Raw genomic sequence first — 20,545 nt, forward strand, 5'->3', positions numbered from 1 at the left:
ATTTGATTTTTTATTGATAAGTATTAAATTCAAACAAACATTCATGCATCTAATATAAATTAATTTGTTATTTTTGTCGCGTACGTTAATATAATTTATATTATTTAATATACTTAAACGGTTAAATAACGATATGTTAGTAAAAATGTATTGTTTATTTTTTGCAAAATACTTGCGTTAATTATTTTGCGTATTTGCGTCATCAGAAAAAAACATCTCTTGACAAGTGGGAAGATATCTATGTATTATTATTTTCTTTTCATTCACGTAACTTTTTTTTTATTATTTTACGCTTGGTCCTTACTACTATTTTATAAACTGTCGTGGCAAAGAGAGATATAAAAAGAAGAAAAAAAAATATACTAGACTGATATATATATATATATCGATCTGTTTGACCAAAGCAAGTAGTAAAACGTAGATATTGGAAAAGTGGAAACTTTCGATTGCAACAGACTAGATGTGTATATGTGTTTTATCAAACTTTTTATATTTACTATTTCAGTGTTTTTATTTTTTCTTTCTTTTTTAATCATTCTCCAATTTGAAATATATTAAAAAACTAGCCAATGAAAAAAAGGGTTCGATTTTCGTTCTATTCGTAATCTTATTTTCCTACTATATATTTTAATTTTTTTATTCGCAACGTTGGAAACGTAAAACAAATTTTTGTCAATTTAAAGATATTTTTATATCATCCAACCAAATAGTTTACATTTATTTTTTGATCTTCCTTCTGTCATATAAGATAAATCAAATTCGATATTTTATTATCACCAAAATTATTTTGAATTGTGCGAGTGAACAGTGTTGAGTTCTTTTTTTTTTCTTCTTCGAATATAAATCAAATATTCGTTTATTATTTCGATAAGATTCGACATAGGAATTTTTATTATTTCCATTTTGTATTTGTATTTAAATGAAACGCGATATTTTATTGTTCATTGTACGGGGTTACATTTTATCGATTAAATGAATCTAATTTGAATGAAATTTGAACAGGTGAAGCTTCGACAAGATGGTGAGACTTCCTCAAAAACTGGGGCTGATTGTCTTGCCATATCCGGTTGCTCAAGATTTAAAGGATATCGAAGGCAACGGCTCATTCGTGTCAAAGGTATTTTTATTTATTATTTATTCAAATATATATATAAATATATTTATAAATTTATTTATTTATATATGTATTAGATCGTTAAGAAAATATAATTTCATTTTTTTAAATTTTGTAAATCGGGTTTTATCCTAAAGTACATTAATTTTCTCAAAAGTTTCATTTTTAATTTTGTAATTTCTTAATGTTTCCAAATGCAACACACATATATAGATATAAAGAATATTAAAATAGATTTGAAAATTTTAATAAGGTAAAAGAAATAAAAAGAGATAATTGAATTAATTCGTAAACAACGTAGAATCGTGAGAGTATACTTGTCACGTGAGGAAAAAGAAAAAAAAATAATTACCATTAGCTATTTAAATAGCAATTAAATAAGATTAAAGTAGGGTAGTTTATGCATTACTAGTATAGTCGTTAGATACGGCTAATAAATTAAGTAACATATGTTTTATTTTTTTTTATTCTTTCTCATCCCTTATTTTATAATTTTATAAAAAATATCATTGTAAATGTTCTCGATATTTCATTTGTTTTTAAAACAACGATTTTTGAAAAAAACATTCTTTCATAGAAGAAATATACTGCGTGTATCTAATAATAATAATAATAATAATAATAATAATAATAATAATAATAATAATGAGAGATAATAAAAATATGTTCTCGTATTGTATCGAGATAATATTTTATTACAATTATCCATTATTTTTTTAATTATAGAATTTCTGTATACTCGTGTATACTATTTTGAAGATATACATAAATACTTTTGCTTTGGTTTCTTTCAATAAATCTAAGAATTAAGATAAAAGTATCTCGTTAAAAGATAAACATTACCGAAAACTATCAGATATCACGCAAATAGATTAAAAATTTAGTTTGGTAGTAGGCATGTGAATCTATGGTCGTGTACTTATCGTCGTACACATGTTTCATTGATAAATAATCGATTAAAAATCGAAAACATTAATAATTAAAACATTTTATTTAATCGTTTTATCACCGGTTTATCATCGTAATTTTACGATGGTGTGTCATCGAAATATAATGTATTACCGTTTAAAACGTTATCTTTCCCGAAACATTCTTATGTGTCGTAAATATATATATATATATATATATATGTATATACGTATATATATACGTTTCATCGATTCTTCGATCGAAAGTACAGTCAGAAACAATAGTAACAAATACTTGAAAGGGTCTACTAACACATCCAAACTTGAAATATACCCCCTTTTCCTCCAATTTTTTGTTATTCATCATTGTACAAATGATAAAATATGTTCATTAGTATTGACAGATTTAATATCGTGATTGTATTTACAATGGAATATAAGAAATTTGATGAATTCATGAAAATCGTAAGACTCGTAAACACTTCATAATATTACCTTCATGTTATTTACGATTTATGCTAATATTCTCTCGTTCTAAACAATCATGTTTGTTTTGGATAATTGAACATTTTGTAATATAAGAAACTATTGCAACAGTTGGACAACAATGAATTTAAATTTAAAAGATAATTTATTTCAATAGAATATTGTTTATCTAATTAACGTTAAAATTTTATTCGCCTAATCTCGAATATTAATTCACAGGATCGATAAAATCAAGCAGTAGTATAAGAACATAACCCAATTTACAATTGAAAATATATAAATTTGTAGATTATTATGATAGAAAAAAAAGAACCAATCTTATACTATTAGGGTGAACCAATAGTTCGTGCGTTGTTTTTAATTAATATTTCCAAAGTAAACCTTACAAAAAAAAAAACAATCCATTGATGCAGTTTATAAAACAAAAAATTTATAACATAATAATAAACGCACTAACTTTTGATTCAACCTAATAACAGACGAAAATAAAAACCATAAACGTATGAGGAAAAAATTATTTACAGTTTTGAAGATGATATCACCGAGACGGTTGGACTCGGAGGGACCAGCAGGAGGAGGAGGAGGAGGAGGGGGTAGCAAGGATGATGACAACGGTGCAAAAGCATTCCTGTCAACGGGAAGAACCGGAAGAAGAAACGCTTTACCGGATATTCATGGGAAGCATGCTGCAACGAGTATTTCCGATTTGCCAGATCGTTTCGGAGAATTATCTACCGAAACTGGTACGAATGTTGTTTCTTTTTTTTTCCTTTTCTTTCTTTCAACCCTTATTATTTTTTTTTCACCCCTCCCTTCCCCCGACCCCTCCTCATTCTTATTTAATTCGTATTGTATGCAGTCATACAAATTGGATTTAAATTGTAAAACGTTCAAATGGGGTTTTTTTTTATTTTTGTTGTCTTTCTAAATCAATTTTCAGATCACGGCATGAACGCTGCGGCACGTGAAGCCAATAATCAACCGGGTGTCTCGAAACAACACGTTGGTTGACGACAACACCGTTCGCGTTTTCTCCTCTTCCTACATCTTTTTCGTCAAATTTCATTTTGCTCTGGGTGCTAAGTGCGGAAATTTGTCAATTTACATATATACTGTAATTTAAACACACGAACGATGGATAATCGTAATCACGTTCTAAAAAAAAAGAAAGAACAAAACGCAACGCGCATATTTAAATATGCATATTTAAAAAAAAAATATTAATAAGAACAACTAGGTAGGTGGGTGGTTTTTTTTTTTCAAGTTGAGAAGCTTGAAATATTTTCTTTGATCTCTCTCTATCTCTCTCTCTCTTTCTTATTGTCTAATCTTTTCGCTTAGCAATGATCTAATTATTAATAACGTTATTTATAAGTATTTAATAGTAATAATTATTATTCGAACTGAAATTGTTTCGTGAAATAAATGACAAAGTCTAGAAATTGAATATTGAACGTATAACGAGTTAGCATAATAATATTAATAATAATAATAATAATAATAATAATAATAATAATAGTAATAAGCATAATATTAATAATAATAATAATCGATTTTATTTAATTATTATTATTTATACAATTGCGAATATATTTTCTTTTACAATTAGTTGTTACGCGTTGTGAGATGAGTCCTCACGTAAATAACTTTAAAAAAAATGTACCGTTCATTTCGTGGACGGCCCTGGACTAATATCGTTTAGGGGCCTTATTACCCAATGAGAATCCAAGTTAACTCAAGTTTGGATTAGCTGTGGTAACTTATTCGTCATTTTATCGAAAAACTGTTCTTTTATTCTTCTTTTGTTTTTTTTTTCATATAGAAAAACATTTTTTTATTTTATATGATAAAAAAAAAGAGAAATTTTTTTTATAATTATGATTATTTCTTCAATATCTGATTTTTACACATTGTTTTTATATATTTTTTATGTTATCATCGTGAACTGCAGCTTGCAAAAAAATTATACGTAAATTCCCCTTAAATAACTCGAATATATTTATTTTGTTTTTTAAAATCTATTTTATTTAAAATTTTAAATAAAATTCGATTAGATAAATCGGTCAAATGCAATAATAATGTTGTTGTTGTTTTCATTTAAAATGTCTCATTGTCAGTAATATAATTTATTCATAAAGAGAAACGAGATTCTAATCGCTCACGCTAAATCAATTATTTCTAGTTTCCAACGAGCAATTATTATACAGTATTTTGAATAATATATTAATCGGAAGGATAAATAATGTGTTTTTTTTTATGGTCGACTATATTTCAACGTTTCTACCAATGAAACTGATCTAAATATAAATCTAAATTGAAATCTATAAATTTAAACATTGAGGTTTCGTGTAAATAATATATCATCTCTTAGAAAAATTTATTCTTTTATTATACAAAAGCGTCGCTCATTGTTAGCAAATTAATTTATGGATATGATTAAAATTATTATTATATCTCACAAATATCATTGTGCATTTTAATATTGCGTAATTATAAATACGATATTGATCGCAAAAATGTTGGAATAATTTATTTTCGTTTAAATTTTTCATTTCTACTTAGAATAAACAACATTTTTAAAATAAATATTAAAAATAAAGAATTATATATTTAATATTGAAACTTATCAGAGGTAAAAATAAATATTTCTGCGATCTATCGTTTTCGACTTACATTTAATTCAATGACACACGTTACACGCTTATATTTATTATGATCATTTACACGAAGAAAAAAAAAAGAGAGAAAATTATTTTTGGATCGTCGATAATTAAATTGTTAGATATTATTGTAATTATAAAATAAGTCTTACTATAGTTTTACTACGTACAATTACTTTGTACGCGAATATGTTCGATCACATTTTATATTTCGTATCTTTCAAATACTTAAAAAAAAAAAAACAATCAGAAATGATTACAAAAATTCAATAATTTTCTTATTCTTTTCTTTTTTCGTACGAGAAAAAAAATTTCATTAGCATGCTATAACGATTGTCACGATATTGAAATAAAATATAATAATGTGTCGTTAACGATAAGAGAATATTGTAAAACATAAAATCCGATTAGTAAATACAAAAAGAGTAATAATAATAATAATAATAATAATAATCTACGTTCACAAATAAAATTAACTCGAGTTACAGGTACTTAAAACAAAAAAAAAGAAAAAACGAACAAACAAAGAAAAAGAAAAAGGAAAAAAAGGAAACAAGATTGACACACGATAAGTAATAATTTATACAATAAATATGTACAGCGATTACGCATTTGAACGCGAATTGAATAAAAAAAAGAATATATAACGGATTATTATTCGCGATGAGAAAAAAAAAGAAAAAGAAAAATAAGAAATGTGTATTCTGTTATCAGCAACGAAGTACGTCTGATTCTTTCTTTTTCTTTGCCGGTAAAAAATATAATGAGTATTGATATTATTCTCGACATTGAAATTAAACAAACGTGTTTATATTGGCGTGTACGTAAACCAACCCTACACATGCATAAGTATAAGAGTATTTTACATCCTACGTGAGAGTGTGTATGAAAGCGTATTAAAAAAGTACATACACTTAGGTGTAACATAAACAAAATTAGAATGATACAAATAATATGCGCCGCATGAATTGGCATACGTATATGTGCGTCTGTGTAATAAATTCACGAGCACGTATTTAATCGTCAATTTTTAAAAATGTCATTATCAATTTTGTTAAACAACAAGTAAAAATTTTGTGTAACATAGATATGTAAATATTACGACGAATTTACCATGCGAGGTATTTACGATTATTGTGTGAAAAAAAAAAACAAAAAAAAGAAAAAAAAGGATATGACGAAACGAGTTACTATTAATAATAGTACACATCGGATCGATGGCAGTGATAATAGTGGAAGCGAATGGATGATGAATCATACCGATCTTACGAAAAGAAAAAAAAACAAACCTATTTTCCGCGAACAAGTGTGTAATATTTAATTTATTTACGAAATTTAAAATCTGATTTAGCGATGAAAGGGAGAAAAAAAAGCAACAACAATTTTTGATTGAAAGCACGTTTATATAATATTTGTATATGTAAGTAAATCGGACAAATAAATTTTTAAATAATTTCATCGAATAAATAAATGTATCAAGATGCAATATATAAAAAATCTGATTCGTACGTATAATATATTTAAAAAAGAAAGGGTACTAAAATTAAAAAAAAAAAGATAAACGAACTTTAATATTGTTTTCCTGTTAAGGTCCAATAAATTTGTGATAAAACAAAATACACATACACACACACACACACATATATATATATACTTTTTATCAGTTTTTATGGGATACATGGAAGAAGGGATAGATAAAATGAAGGTTTTTGTAAAACTATCTAGATAATAATCGTGGAAGAAAGTTTTATAGATTGTTAAACGAATGAACTAGTTGCAAGCTCGCACGCGAGAGATTTAAGTATGTATGTGTCTCTCCTGCATAAGAATATACACGTGTGTGTGTATGTGTGTGTGTGTGTGTGTGTGTCGAGTCGTGCTTTTATTTGGAAGCCGATGCAGCTGTGACGACGCTATGACGATGGAAAAATTTTGTTTGAACAGCTTGTTGTCAGTAAAAGAGGTGTTTGCATTTACGCGTTACTCTCTTTTTCATCAACACATAGATAAATATGTAAATGTGTGTGTGTGTGTGTGTGTGCGTGCGTGTAGGGATGAATAGATAGAATGAGAGGGTGAATGAGGAGGTAAGAGGGGGAAATGGTTAGATGGTCAGGTGTACTTAGGCGAACACGTGCACGCGACTGGGGGTTATACTGTTAGAAAAGTGTAGACCCTTATCGGATCGTCGACACCCTTTAGTACAAGAACGAGAATTGTAATAGAACGTTCGAAGACCAAGAAGTAAAAAGATGACGATTAACGATGACGATATATCAAACTTTATATATATCTATATATATATGTATATGTTATGTTCATGACGGATCTTATTAGATCGTTGAATGATTTTTTTTTAAATAAATAAATTATATAAACCTACGGTACTAATTAAAAATATTACGAAAAGGTAGTTTTTTTATTCTTTTATTCTAATTCATTTGTATTTACCACGTGTTTCCTGTGTAATATAATATATATTTGAAAAAAGAAAAAAAAAGGACGAAGGGAAGAAACTATAAATTGTGGGATACAATATATATTTTCCTTTTATTTTTTTGGAGGGTATATTCGATGATAAGCGGAAGATCGATGATAACGTCGATAGGACGAACCTATATAATATATTACCACATCTTAAATAATAATTATTATTTAAAAAAGAAAAGAAAAAAATACGGAAGACGAATATTTGACACTTATTTGTTAGATAAGTTAACAAATATATTTCCTTATTTTCAACCCCTTCAATTTTCATCTCTCTCTCTCTCTCTCTTTTAACAAATATATTTCCTTATTTTCAACCCCTTCAATTTTCATCTCTCTCTCTCTCTCTCTCTTTTACTTTACTTTTTGAACGTTACACGGTTTCTTTTCTATGACAAGAGAAAGACTTGCTGTCAAAGATAAAGAACGTAAGTTTTGTAATTAAGTTTAAATATCGCTTGTCCAAACTTGTATGTTTATACACGATGACACTTCTACCCATACAGATAAAAGAACCGTCTGTCATTTTTCTATGCATGTTAGGTAAGTATTAAAGTATATAGAAGTTTAGTTTCCATGAGATTGTATGTAGGGATAGAAACAATACGTTCTATAGACTTCTCCGTTATCAAGTAAATCTCCTAGTCTATATTATGACGCGTTACTCGACAGAAACGATTATTTCGACCCTTACGAGTGCCGTAAGCAGAGGGTTGTATTACTTTACGAGACTTCACGCGTTTTCCTTAATATTCGAATTATTATTATTTCTCACATCATATTTTCATTTTTCAATCTTTTTTTTATTTCTGTTCGTTTACGTGTGCGTCTGTTCGGTTTTGTATGTGTGTGTGTGTGTTTTTGTGTATGTGTGTATGTGTAACAATATAATAATGGCATAAATTAATGATTACGTATTGGAAATGTTTGGAAAAATATAATGTGCGGTTTAAAGGAAGAAATAAGAGCTGGTAACAATATGAGAACTACTTTTTGGACAGATATGCCGAAATTACATCGACCGCTCACCATTCATGTCAAGTTAGTATACGGATAATATTTTTGTTTTTTTTTCTTTTTTCATGTAATATATATTAAAATTATTTTGATATATATATATATATATATATATTTGATTTATAAACTGTGCGTTGAATTTACGCGTTAATTGAGTTAGTATACGATATCGGTTTTTAATATTATTTTACAAATGATAGAAAAGTTCAATATATTTAAGAAAATTAAATGAGAATGAGTTTTATTTGTGAGGAAAAAAATGTCTCGAAATATAAGGCAATGCTTAGCTAAATACTTACAATAATTAAAAAAATTAGAAAAATAAATCGGTCTTAACAAGCCTGTATTCGTAAACGTTACAAATTGTGCAATAGTAAACGGACTCCACGCCATTTTTACGCATTGATCACAAAAATTCGAAAAATAGAAAAAAAGAAATATCGAATCGATTAATATTTTGAATTTTAATTATTACTTCAATTAATATTTGTGCATAAATATTGTTCGTATTTTTTTTTTTTGTAAATAAATTTATCAACAAGATATCCCTCCATTTATAATTTACATCAAATTTTATATGAACTTTTTCAAAGATACCACAAAATGTAGAAAAGTATACTTATTTTCCTAACAAAACATCAAAAAGAAAAGAAAAACGATTCATGAGAAAATGAACTAAATGATTAACAAAATATAAATAAAATATTTCAATTGTATTTACATTATTATTACTTATTTAATCTTTCGAATAGATTAAAAATACGTTTTAGCACGAATTAATTATTTGCGAATAGTTAACGCATTCGGCATTTAATTTAATCATTAATTTTTATAACAAACAAATCGATTACTAATGAAAAAAAAATATTAATAAAAAAAAATTAGACACGTCACTGATTTTTAAATCAACTAATGTAATATCTATTATTTTATAAAATGAACAAAAGAGAGAACACTATATCTCGAATAAAACTCAACACTTGCAAACTAATACATATCGATTCAAATTAAAATGCAATTGAACAATCGTGACAATTAACTAATGAAATGATCAAATGAAAATTAAATTAATTGACGAAAGAATAAAAGACGATTATTATATGTCAATAACGAAGAAGAAGAAGAAGAAAAAAGAAAAAAAAAAACTAGAAATTAGTGTCATCGATATCTCATTCAATGTAATTTTCAAATTATTTCTATCTTTTTTCTTTTTTTTTTCTTTTTCTTTATTCGATGTAATAAAAAGGTGCTTTCCGTTGAGATCATCTTTCTCTCTCTAACAAATCGGTTTCTCAAGGTCCGTAAGCGTTCACAATCTATGCCGCCAAGGGTTTTATCGAGTTTCCATTGTTTATAAAACACCCACCACCTGTTTTCTACTAATCCAATAAAGACCACCGATGAGAAAAATCCGTCTTCTGTTCGCTATGCAATTTTGTGCAGTGCAGATCGTGTCTTGGATCATCGAATATAGCGAAAGTGACTTTAAAAAAATTTGTTTTTTTTTAATCTTTCGTTTATAATCCCAAGTGATATTATATTTTCTTAACAACAACGACAACAATAATAATAATAATAATAATAATAATAATAACAATAAAAGTGGTTGATAATTAGTTATGAGATTATCGCGATGAGAAGTAATTAATTAAACGGAGGAAAAAAAAGAAATATACAAAAATTATGGATCGAAATTCTAGATCAAATAGGACTATTTGGCAACGTTTTAAAAAATTGTTCGTTAAAAGGAACAACATTTCCAGGTCGCCAAGGAGTAATCTGCAATTAAGTAGATTCGACACATTGAAGACCGACGTTGAAAATCCGGAAGGTAAACGAAAGGGGTATTTATTTCTTGGTTTGTTCGATAAAAAATGAAGAAACAAAAAAAAAACAAGAATATAAAATAATACAAATAATTAATAAGAAAAAAGAAAAAGCATTGGATATTTTTGCGGAGAATTCTTTTTCGAATGTTTTAGTATCGGACCCGGACGTATCTTTGGTGAACAGTTTTAATCCCGCAACCGATAGTTTTCACGCCTCGATCAGGCCAATCATCCTATTGGCCAATTGTTTCTCGATGCTTCCAGTTTCCGGTGTCAACACTCCGGATGCGTCCTATTTAAAGCAAGTGGATACTATTAACTGATTCGATTTGATTTTATAAAATCATTGAAAAAGATGCATTGGAATTTTTTTTTTTTGGACTATTTTCTTTTACGTCTACTTTTTTTTCAGATTCACCTGGCGTAGTCCTAAATTGTTGTACACCATTGTCTCGTTTTTGGGTTGTACCGTAATGACCGTATTTAATATCTTACAATTTGCTAACACGGGGTTTAATTCCCTAAAGACGAGTGGGTAATTTGTTTAAAAAAAAAGAAAAGAACCTTAGGGTGAATCAAAAGTTCGTGCGTTTTCAGATTAATATTTCACTTGCATATATAGTAATTTTATTGACTTCAAAAAATTGCACTATCTGAAGCAACACAATAAACGCACGAATTTTTTGTTAACCCTAATATATTATTATATATATATATAAAAATGTCTATTAATATATTAATATTAATATTAATATATTAATTTTCAATATATATAAAATTACGCATAATTAATTTTCTTAATAATTTCAAATACAAAAGAAATACTTTATCTCAACAGCTAGTTTAGTTTTTTATGGGACATCTTTGTTAGCATCTTTGTTGTTCATGAAACTAGCCAAATTGTGGCCATGCTTAGCATTGACATGGGAAAAACTCGAACGTGAATTTATGTTCAGACATCGTAAAGTTTCTCGCATAAGTCTTTCTGGCAGATTTAAATTGATCACAGCTATTGTCATGATCCTGGCATTGAGTAAGTACTTATAATCTTTGTTTTTATTTTTCTTTTTAATAACAGTTCTCTCCAATATCAGGCATTCGAATAAAATTCTTTGATCGAATATTTTAAATGAATTTTTAGTCGAACACACGTTGTCAATATTAAAGGGTTTTTCATACGCAAGTAATTGCGCAAAATATCGTGGCGATTCCGATATAGTCGCTGAATATTTCGAATCGCAATTTCCTCAGGTAACGTTATTGCTTGTAATTGTTTATTTTCATTATAAATATTCACAGAATTGGAACGATTCTTCTTTCGCATGATTTTTTTTTCCCTACTCCTAAGCCCCCCCTCCCCGCTACCCAACCCTAGCAAGATATAATCTTCTTTTATTATTTGTTGTTTTTTTTCCTCCTCCTCCACCTCCTATTTTTCTGCTGTCTCTACTATTGGTGGTGATGGTGGTGGCTGAAGGCTCGTTTAAAATGCAATAATTGTGTTTACCGCGAATAAAAATAGGTATTCACGAGAAAGACATACAGTTTATGGAAAGCCATATTGGTGGACACGGTTAACATATTAAGTACGTTCTCATGGAATTTCGTCGATCTTTTTTTAATTCTCGTAAGCATGGCATTGGCGGATCAATTTCAACAATTGAACAGTCGTCTTAATTCCATCAAAGGAAAGGTATAATAATTATTTCGTATAAACAAATTTTGTCCTCCAATTTTTCTCTTTTTTTTCTTTCTAAAAATTCGATTTTTTCTTTTTTTTCCAAAGACTATGCCGGATTGGTGGTGGGCCGAGGCTAGGAACGATTACAATCATTTGGCTGGTTTAACTAGAATAGTCGATTCTCATATATCAACTATAGTATTTCTATCATTCGCGACCGATTTGTATTTCATTTGCATCCAACTGCTGTTCTCATTCAAGTAAACAAAATTTTCACAATTATCTTTTTCTTATTATTATGATACTTTCGTTATAATATTCCGATTAATCGTCTTTTAAAATCAAACACACAATCATCCCTTTACACCCTCTGTATAGAACCTAAAGCTAATAATATTAAAATAATTTGTGATTTGTTTCAAATGACAAAAACAAAAATACAAAAACGAAAATAAAACGAAAAAGTTTACAACGAAGTCACATACAGAAGATTTACTTTTGTTTCTCGTTTGGATTTCTGCTAACAAGAACTACGGCAGTTTCGTTGTACGCGGCATCCGTTCACGATGAATCACGATTACCAGCACCTATACTTTACAGTGTTTCCAGTGCCAGTTATTCCACAGAGGTAAATCCAATATATATATTATTAATATTTATTTTTAATAATTATTGTTTTATAATATATATTTTATATATATTTTATATTAATTATATAGTATTTGTCCGAAATTTTATATACACTTTTTGTTCAATTAATTTGCCCTTCTAAAAATAATATTATATATGTATATATTATTTCTTTTTTTTTAAGGTAATGAGATTTTTGACCCAAGTTACTACGGACAATATCAGTTTAACGGGGATGAAATTTTTCTCCGTAACCAGAGGCCTGGTATTAACAGTAAGTGTTAATTATCTTTTTTTCAATATGTTGTTCTAAACCATTTTATAAATGATTATTAAATCGTTTAGATAGCTGGTACTATCGTCACTTACGAATTGGTATTGGTACAGATAAACAATATACAACAAACTGTCCAATCTAACATTACGAATATTTGCGAGGTAAAGATATTTTTATTTTCTATTTGGTATTCGTTTTTTTTCTTTTTTGTTAATTATAAATAATCTAAAGAGAGAGAGAGAAAGAGAGAGAGAAAGAAAGAGAAAGGAAGAAAAAGACAACGTTAGATGAAAGTTTCCATTTTTACGTTTTTATAGCAACATTGAATTGAAGTAGTACGACCTCGTACGTTATTATTGCTCCGGCCAACTAAAACATACAATTATTTGTCGATTACTTTTTGTTCTTTCTTTTTTTCTTTTCCAATAAAAATAACAACAATATATAAAAATTCTTACCGCGAGCATGAAGTTCCTTGTGATGGAAAAAAAACGTAAGCCTGTCAGAGCAACATCGTCTGTTGTAAGCTGATACTGTAATCTTTGGGTCTATCAAATATAAAAATTAACGATAGAAAAAAGAATAGAATAAAGAAACAAAAAATATGAGAACCACAGAGAAATTAATTTTCTAATGTAACATATATTGATTTCAATCTAAACAATATAACAATATAAAATAATATTATTTAATCCTTTTGTTACATGTCAGTATTATTTCTACATAAATTTGTTTATTATGTATGTATAGTGTCATGGCATACGAACCATATACGGGTTTTTAGTAACGAAAGAATTAATAATTATTATAAATATAAATTAATATCAAATAATATTACACAATATTATATTATAAACTTATTCATATATTATAAATAATAATAAATGATATACCTCAATGTTATAGGTAGACGATGAGCAACTGTACAACAACGGTAGTACGGTTTTACTTTGATCATTAATTCTGGCTGTTAACAATGTCACGGCACAAGTTCGAGTTATGAGAAATGCGAATGAACCGAAGAAATATATGTCACTTACAATGTGCCCTTCCATAGGTTTCCTTCGAATAATAAAATAATAAAAAAACAGAAATAGAAAAAGAAAACACGCAGAGATTTAAAAAAATGTGTAAATATTGTTCATTGTCCGAAGTAAAAAAAAATTGCATAAATTCGTGTAACACATGTGTAACATAATAATATGTTAAATTGTCGTAATTAATGAAACTTACGATAATCCATTCAATAATTGTAAACAAATAAAGTATAGATTATTGGCGAACGATAGGAGTATTATCGGTGATACATCGTTGTCCACTTTTTTCATCAATGAACTTAGAATAGCGTAATCGCATCTAAATTCGCACCAATCAACCGTATTAGCATGTTTTTTCGTTAATACGAACAATCTTTTGTTAAGTGCTTTATACCTTTCTGCCAAACCGGTGGATACCTACAAATTTATACTCGTTGAAATAATAATAATAATAATAATTAAAATTAATTAATTAATTTTATTGTTTTATGAGTTTGCATACCAACATGACGAATAAATCGGTGAAATTCCACACAAACGTTGCCAATTTGCTAATTATGAAAATATAAATACCAATGGCGAAATTGTACTCGACTAAAAACGAAATCGTTCGATTTTTAATTGAAAACAAGTAATTTTTTCATTAATTTAGAGTGAAATTATTTTTTTAAAAAATATATAAGCTTACTTATATCAAAGATAAAACCGTGCGAGGTGGTGATATAAATGCGTAAAAAATTTTCAAACGTCGAATTAGATGTTCCCCATTCGAAAGCTAAACTATTGTTTATTATACTGAGAATATGTTCAAGTATAGAGAATAGGAGTACGATGATACTTAAGATTAAAAATTTCAAACGTAGCCGTGGTCTCAAGGATTTGTTGCTAAAAATATATATATATTCGAAGTTAAATAATTAGGAGATTATTTATCAATAAAAATAATTCAATAATTTTTCTATTAAAACCTGTCTATGAATCGTTCCATTGCTCTCCACTCATTTTGAAGGATCACCCAACGTGGCGACAACCAAAGGAACATGATCGTTCCGAAAAAACCATTGCCATAAAATATTGCACCGGCTGTTGCAGCTGCAATGCCACCTGAAATATGTTATAAACAAAGTATTATAATTATTTAAATCGGGTGTGTTCAAAAATTTCTTTTCTTTTCAAACACGCACTTCACAAGAATACAATTGGATTTGTAAGGGAGGAGGAGGAGAAGGGGGGAACAATTCGAGATGATTTTTTTACCTTTGAACTTTCGTTTTTTTATTTTTCTCTTTGGATGGATGTCATGTTCATTGAAAGCTTGTTCGGAACGAATAATACTCTTTTAGGTTTCCCCAACGTGAAAAAACAAATCATTTTTTAAATAATAGAAATTGTATGTTGAAAAAAAGGTTGGGTAATTACTGTTGTAAATTATAAACAATAATAATTTAGATATATAATATTTTGTTAAAATCGTTTGAGTTGGAAGTTAATTTTTAACTAAAGTACTGTTTCCCGGAGATGTCAATAATATTTTTAAATGCATTAATTAATGAATTTCCCGAGTAAAGTATTTTTTAATGTATTAATTAATTATTTTCCTTAAGTAAAATACAATCTATTCTGCATTATTATATTTTTCTATACTGTTTCTCTTGCTCGTAATCGGTTAAAAATTAATAAAATATAAAATATTGTCCATGTAAAATTACTAAAAAAAAAAAAAAAGAAGGTTTTAGGTTAAACAAGAATTGTTCAAATATTATTCGAATAACAATAATCCTTACCACGTACTCCGAAAGCTTCCGCGTTGAGTGTCCTAATCATATGAATGACCGATAATGTCGCCATTATGAATATCGAAAAAGCCACAAGTATAGTATAAAATGTTCGAAAAGAAATCTTTTTGAATTTTAATTTCGACGGAGAGTCGGCGCTTATTCCAGTAACCGGAAGTAAGCCGAAAAGTTGTGCCCACCATAAAATCGAACTGATAGCATGATGAAAATTGTCTACCGAGTCCTAAAAAAATGTACATTTACAATCTCGAAAAAACAATTATATATTTGTACAATTAACAATATAATTAATTAATTATATATTATATAAACAATTACATATTATTATTATATTTATAATAATTATAATTAAATAGGATCTTACCTCGTTACTGTTTACAGAAGGTAAACTATTTACGTCATCATTTTGAAGAAATTGCCGCGCCCTCAACGGCAATGCACCGTCATGATTGGTTCTCGTTCGACCACTAGTTTTACCCCTTTTCCGATTTCCCAAAACCGACCAAATTCTGCAATTAGTTTTAGCGGAATCCCCATGGAAAATATTTCTCGTTTTCAGCATGGTGGTATCAGCCTCCACGTATATACGTGAAAAAGCAACCATAACCTATTTAAGAAACAACAACGAACGTTTCGTTTTATTATCAACAAATATCTACATAATTTATTCGATTTATTTATTTATTTGTTTGTTTAATCAATTATAACAGTTACCTGGTTATCTACATTTATGCGTGTATCCATACATATATGGAAATATAATTAATAGCAATGTTGTCGTGTAGAATTACCTCTGTACGTTGAATTTTAATGATTCAATTCTATAAAATAAAAAGTAATTGTTGTTTTTTTAGCACGAACACATTTGTATTTGATTACTTGTCAAAAAAATATTCTAACATTTATCTTTAATAACATCTATCTTGATAATAAATATTTTTTAACAAATCTACAAAGAACACATACATACACACATACACGCGTGCACAGAGACAGGATATACGCATATTATTTGAAACATAATTTATCGGAGTATATAAAATGTATTCTTCTCATCTTTCTCAAGCTTCGTATTATCGTAAAAATTAATCTCTTGCAAACCAATCGTAAAAATGGATGAAGTTGTTGATATTGAATTAAATTGTAAAACGTACAAATGTTCTTAATAATCAAACAACTTGTATAATAAAATTGTAATAACGATCAAAAGGATCGAGACTAATGATTATGCTAACTTATCACGAAGTTTCATTAGACGTACGTTAATTATATATACGTTTATTATATTTTTTATACGTGCTTTTTTTTTTAATTATGCATTAATAGATTTGAACGATAATTAAATGATAAAATAATATACGCGAATAAAATAAATGATAAAAAGTAAACAATCAAAATAAATAAATAACTAATTTGAGATTTTGATCTTTCTTTATATTTGATTGTACGTGTAGTATGTATTTGATGTCACCTCTTGAATAATTTCTAATGATAAGATGTTTGATTGATGCTAAAAATTTATCGTACGATCAGGACCGAAATAAAAGATGGTAGAATCTATCTAGATATTAATCTACGTATCTGAATCGATTGGTAGACCCTACAATTATATATATATCACACTACGCAATAAGTGTAATCGAGAGATTCGACTTTTTCTATTCACCATAGTTTAATATTTTATGTATATTACATAAATATACACTTTTTTTTGTGATAAATGAATTTCCACGTACGCTATTATCGTTTGGAAGTTTGAAATTATTTTAAACAAACAAACAAACAAAATGAGTCAAACGTACTGATCAATTTTCAAACGATCTAATCAAAGTTTCAATTGGTCATACAATTGTTATAAAATTAGTATTAATTTGAATATTCAAAAGAGTGTCAACCTATAGCTTATAAACAATTCCAATGGAATATTGTTAATCATTAAATAATTTTAAAAATTAATAACTTCTTTTTTTTTAACATTGCTCCATGTGTCAACGTTAAAAATAAGTTGAAAAGTTTTCAACGAAAAATTCGAAGATTACGTTCAAAAATAAATATTAATTTGTTCGAAAATCTAAATGGTTTCAAAATTTGTCTATGCAGAAATGTTAAAGAAAAATGATCGATAGTTTGTACACGAGTTTATAATGCAACTGCAAATACCAAACTATTTTTTACCCAAAATTTTTAATCAGTAGTATTTAAATTACCACGTAATATATTTATTTAGACGAACAGTATTAAACTAGAAAACATATTTTTAATCGTGAACAATAATATTTCGTGAAAACGATACGTTTAAAAAAAAGGAACAAACACACACAGAAGTATTACGCGATCGTCGTTAATATTATTCATTTCTGATCGTCACTCGAACTTATCGATTTTGCAATACAGTACTTTAGGGAAAAAAAATTCGATTGGATAAAAAAAAAACAGAAAGAAAAATAATACGAAAGTAAAGCCAATGACTGTATTTTTCTTTCTTGTTTTCCAAAAAAAATAAAAAATATCCACAATAAATTCACGGATGACGTATAGAAAATATAACAATGTATGCACTTAGAATCGATAGGACGACTCGTTATCATTCGATTTTAAAAAAACCGGTCATAAATTTTCTTACGTTGTCAAGATATTAAAAGTAATTTAGTATCGTGAGTATTATCCTTACCATTCTACTAATTAACTTATTATTTATTATTCCATTCTATATTCCATTTCGTTCGTTGGTACGTACACAACAACAATTCTAGATAAATATGATTATAATCTTAATTTTCTTTCTACTATCCCCCCACCCCAATCCCTACTCTCCTAACGTACAAGCGGTTATTAATAACAATTAAAAAAAAAAAAAATAAAAAAGCAACAGGCTCTTAGCGTGTGTATCTTTGCGTTACGATCTGTTTTAACATTTTGCGATAATAATCGTTAAAACTTTGTTTTTATTATAGTCAACTCCTTTATTTATCAAGAATATAAAAAGCGTACGTGTAACCAAAAAAAAAAACACGAACGAACGAACGAACGACGTTCATTTTTAAATAAATCATCTTACTTACAAATATTACGATGCTGTTTTTCATTCCATTAAAAATGTTTTTTCATTTTTTTTTTGTTTAATTTAAATCACAAAGCGACATTAATGGTTTAATTCGATGAGAAAATTGATGATACACATTTTTCTTAATGGAGGATATCAAAGATAGGTGCAACAGGTCAAACGTTCATCGAGTAATGCTTTTAAATGACGAAGAATGAACGACACCTACTACGAACCTAACTGTAACAACGTGAAATAACGAATGGAAGGTAACACTTTTGATTTAAGAATAAACGAGCCCTCGAGTCTGCGCTATGTGCGTATACGTCTGATCTAATAACTATCTATACTACTTATCGCGAAATAGAAAACAACATCATACTTTTATTATATATTTTCCATTATATATATACAATATACATACATATAGTAATTATAGTAATGTATAGTATAGTAATAATATAATACTTATATATATATATTGAACTATCAATATAATAATCAAAATATGAACATTCAATAGTAGATTTGAAGTGAATATTTAGTTTTTATATTTCTATCTTTGTTTGCTTTTTCTTTGCCATCGAAAATGTGCCAATAAAACGTGTAAAATTAATAATAATTAATTTAATAATTGACAAATTTACTTTTATTCTTTAAAAAGCTAATGAGTATAATAATTCGCTCGTACATGCGTATCGTTGCTTTGCACTACCCGTATACTGATTGAGGTTTTGTATGAATGACACGTATATAAGGGTTGCTAGTAACGAGGGTTAAACTAATTATTGTTCTTTTTTATTTTTTGTATATTATTATACGTGTATTTCCGTATTTAATATTTATTCAAAATTATTCATAATGTAAATATAACTGATTATTATTATTATTATCAATAATTGGAATCGGTTGTAAAGTAGAAAATATTTTCAATATTTCTAATCTTTTTAAATCAACCTATTGAGTGATCGTAATTTTTGCACGACTTGGTTTTTAAATGTACCGAGAAAGACAGTTTAGATATATGATAATAAAATATTCATAGATGTCTAACTAGTTTACAAACAACTCCAATGGAATTATTATGGATCATATGGTACGATAGTGCATCGTTGTAAATAATATTTAAAAACTAATGACCTTTTTTTTTTCTTCTTCTTCTTCTGTAAACTAATGTTGTACTATCATCATCGATAGTAAAATTCTCACTAATGAAATTCATTAGTAATGAAATAATATAATTAGTAGAGGAGCGGTCTAATTAATTGTTTCAATTCAATTAGTTTTTTTTTCATTTTCTTTTTTCGATAATTTCTACAAATTTACTTTTTCTAACCTATTCCCATAAGTACATAATGTTTTTTTCTATCCAATTTGATCTTCAACAAATATTTGTTTACTTCATGTTAACACGTATACATTTTATATTTTATAATTCATGTTATATATCTGTGTCTTCGATTTTACTCTAACAAATACGAAAGTAAGCTTCTTGACATTTAATTTTACAATCATATTTGAAAGAGAGAGAAATATAAATTCCGAAGACATTTTATTTATATTAATTCGTGGATAATAAA

At 27.4% G+C, this 20,545-nt stretch overlaps 3 protein-coding genes across 3 annotated transcripts; 2 read left to right on the forward strand and 1 right to left on the reverse strand.

Moving 5' to 3' along the window:
• The first annotated feature begins 987 nt into the window (after positions 1–987).
• Positions 988–3,664, forward strand: LOC122521841. The gene is made up of 3 exons (XM_043642549.1): positions 988–1,117; positions 3,033–3,251; positions 3,449–3,664. Exons 1-3 carry the CDS (start codon positions 988–990, stop codon positions 3,517–3,519), a joined length of 420 nt encoding a protein of 139 aa, XP_043498484.1. The 3' UTR covers positions 3,520–3,664.
• Positions 3,665–10,281: 6,617 nt separating this feature from the next.
• LOC122522943 (gustatory receptor for sugar taste 64f-like) lies at positions 10,282–14,081 on the forward strand. Its single transcript, XM_043644392.1, has 11 exons — positions 10,282–10,503; positions 10,655–10,802; positions 10,914–11,032; positions 11,340–11,534; positions 11,643–11,752; positions 12,024–12,194; positions 12,288–12,442; positions 12,648–12,810; positions 12,997–13,086; positions 13,158–13,250; positions 13,996–14,081. Exons 1-11 carry the CDS (start codon positions 10,356–10,358, stop codon positions 14,041–14,043), a joined length of 1,440 nt encoding a protein of 479 aa, XP_043500327.1. The 5' UTR covers positions 10,282–10,355; the 3' UTR covers positions 14,044–14,081.
• LOC122522940 (gustatory receptor 5a for trehalose-like) lies at positions 13,378–19,359 on the reverse strand. Its single transcript, XM_043644382.1, has 11 exons — positions 18,985–19,359; positions 16,637–16,743; positions 16,287–16,529; positions 15,911–16,145; positions 15,095–15,230; positions 14,815–15,011; positions 14,629–14,720; positions 14,323–14,543; positions 13,983–14,151; positions 13,548–13,637; positions 13,378–13,458 (listed from the first exon to the last, which is right to left on the reverse strand). The coding sequence occupies exons 2-11, from the start codon at positions 16,664–16,666 to the stop codon at positions 13,393–13,395; spliced, it is 1,479 nt and encodes a 492-aa protein (XP_043500317.1). The 5' UTR covers positions 16,667–16,743; positions 18,985–19,359; the 3' UTR covers positions 13,378–13,392.
• Between the last annotated feature and the right edge of the window lie 1,186 nt (positions 19,360–20,545).

The sequence above is a fragment of the Polistes fuscatus genome, unplaced genomic scaffold (genome assembly GCF_010416935.1).
Source record: "Polistes fuscatus isolate 324 unplaced genomic scaffold, CU_Pfus_HIC Scaffold1, whole genome shotgun sequence".
In the NCBI taxonomy this organism is placed as follows: Eukaryota; Metazoa; Arthropoda; class Insecta; order Hymenoptera; family Vespidae; genus Polistes; species Polistes fuscatus.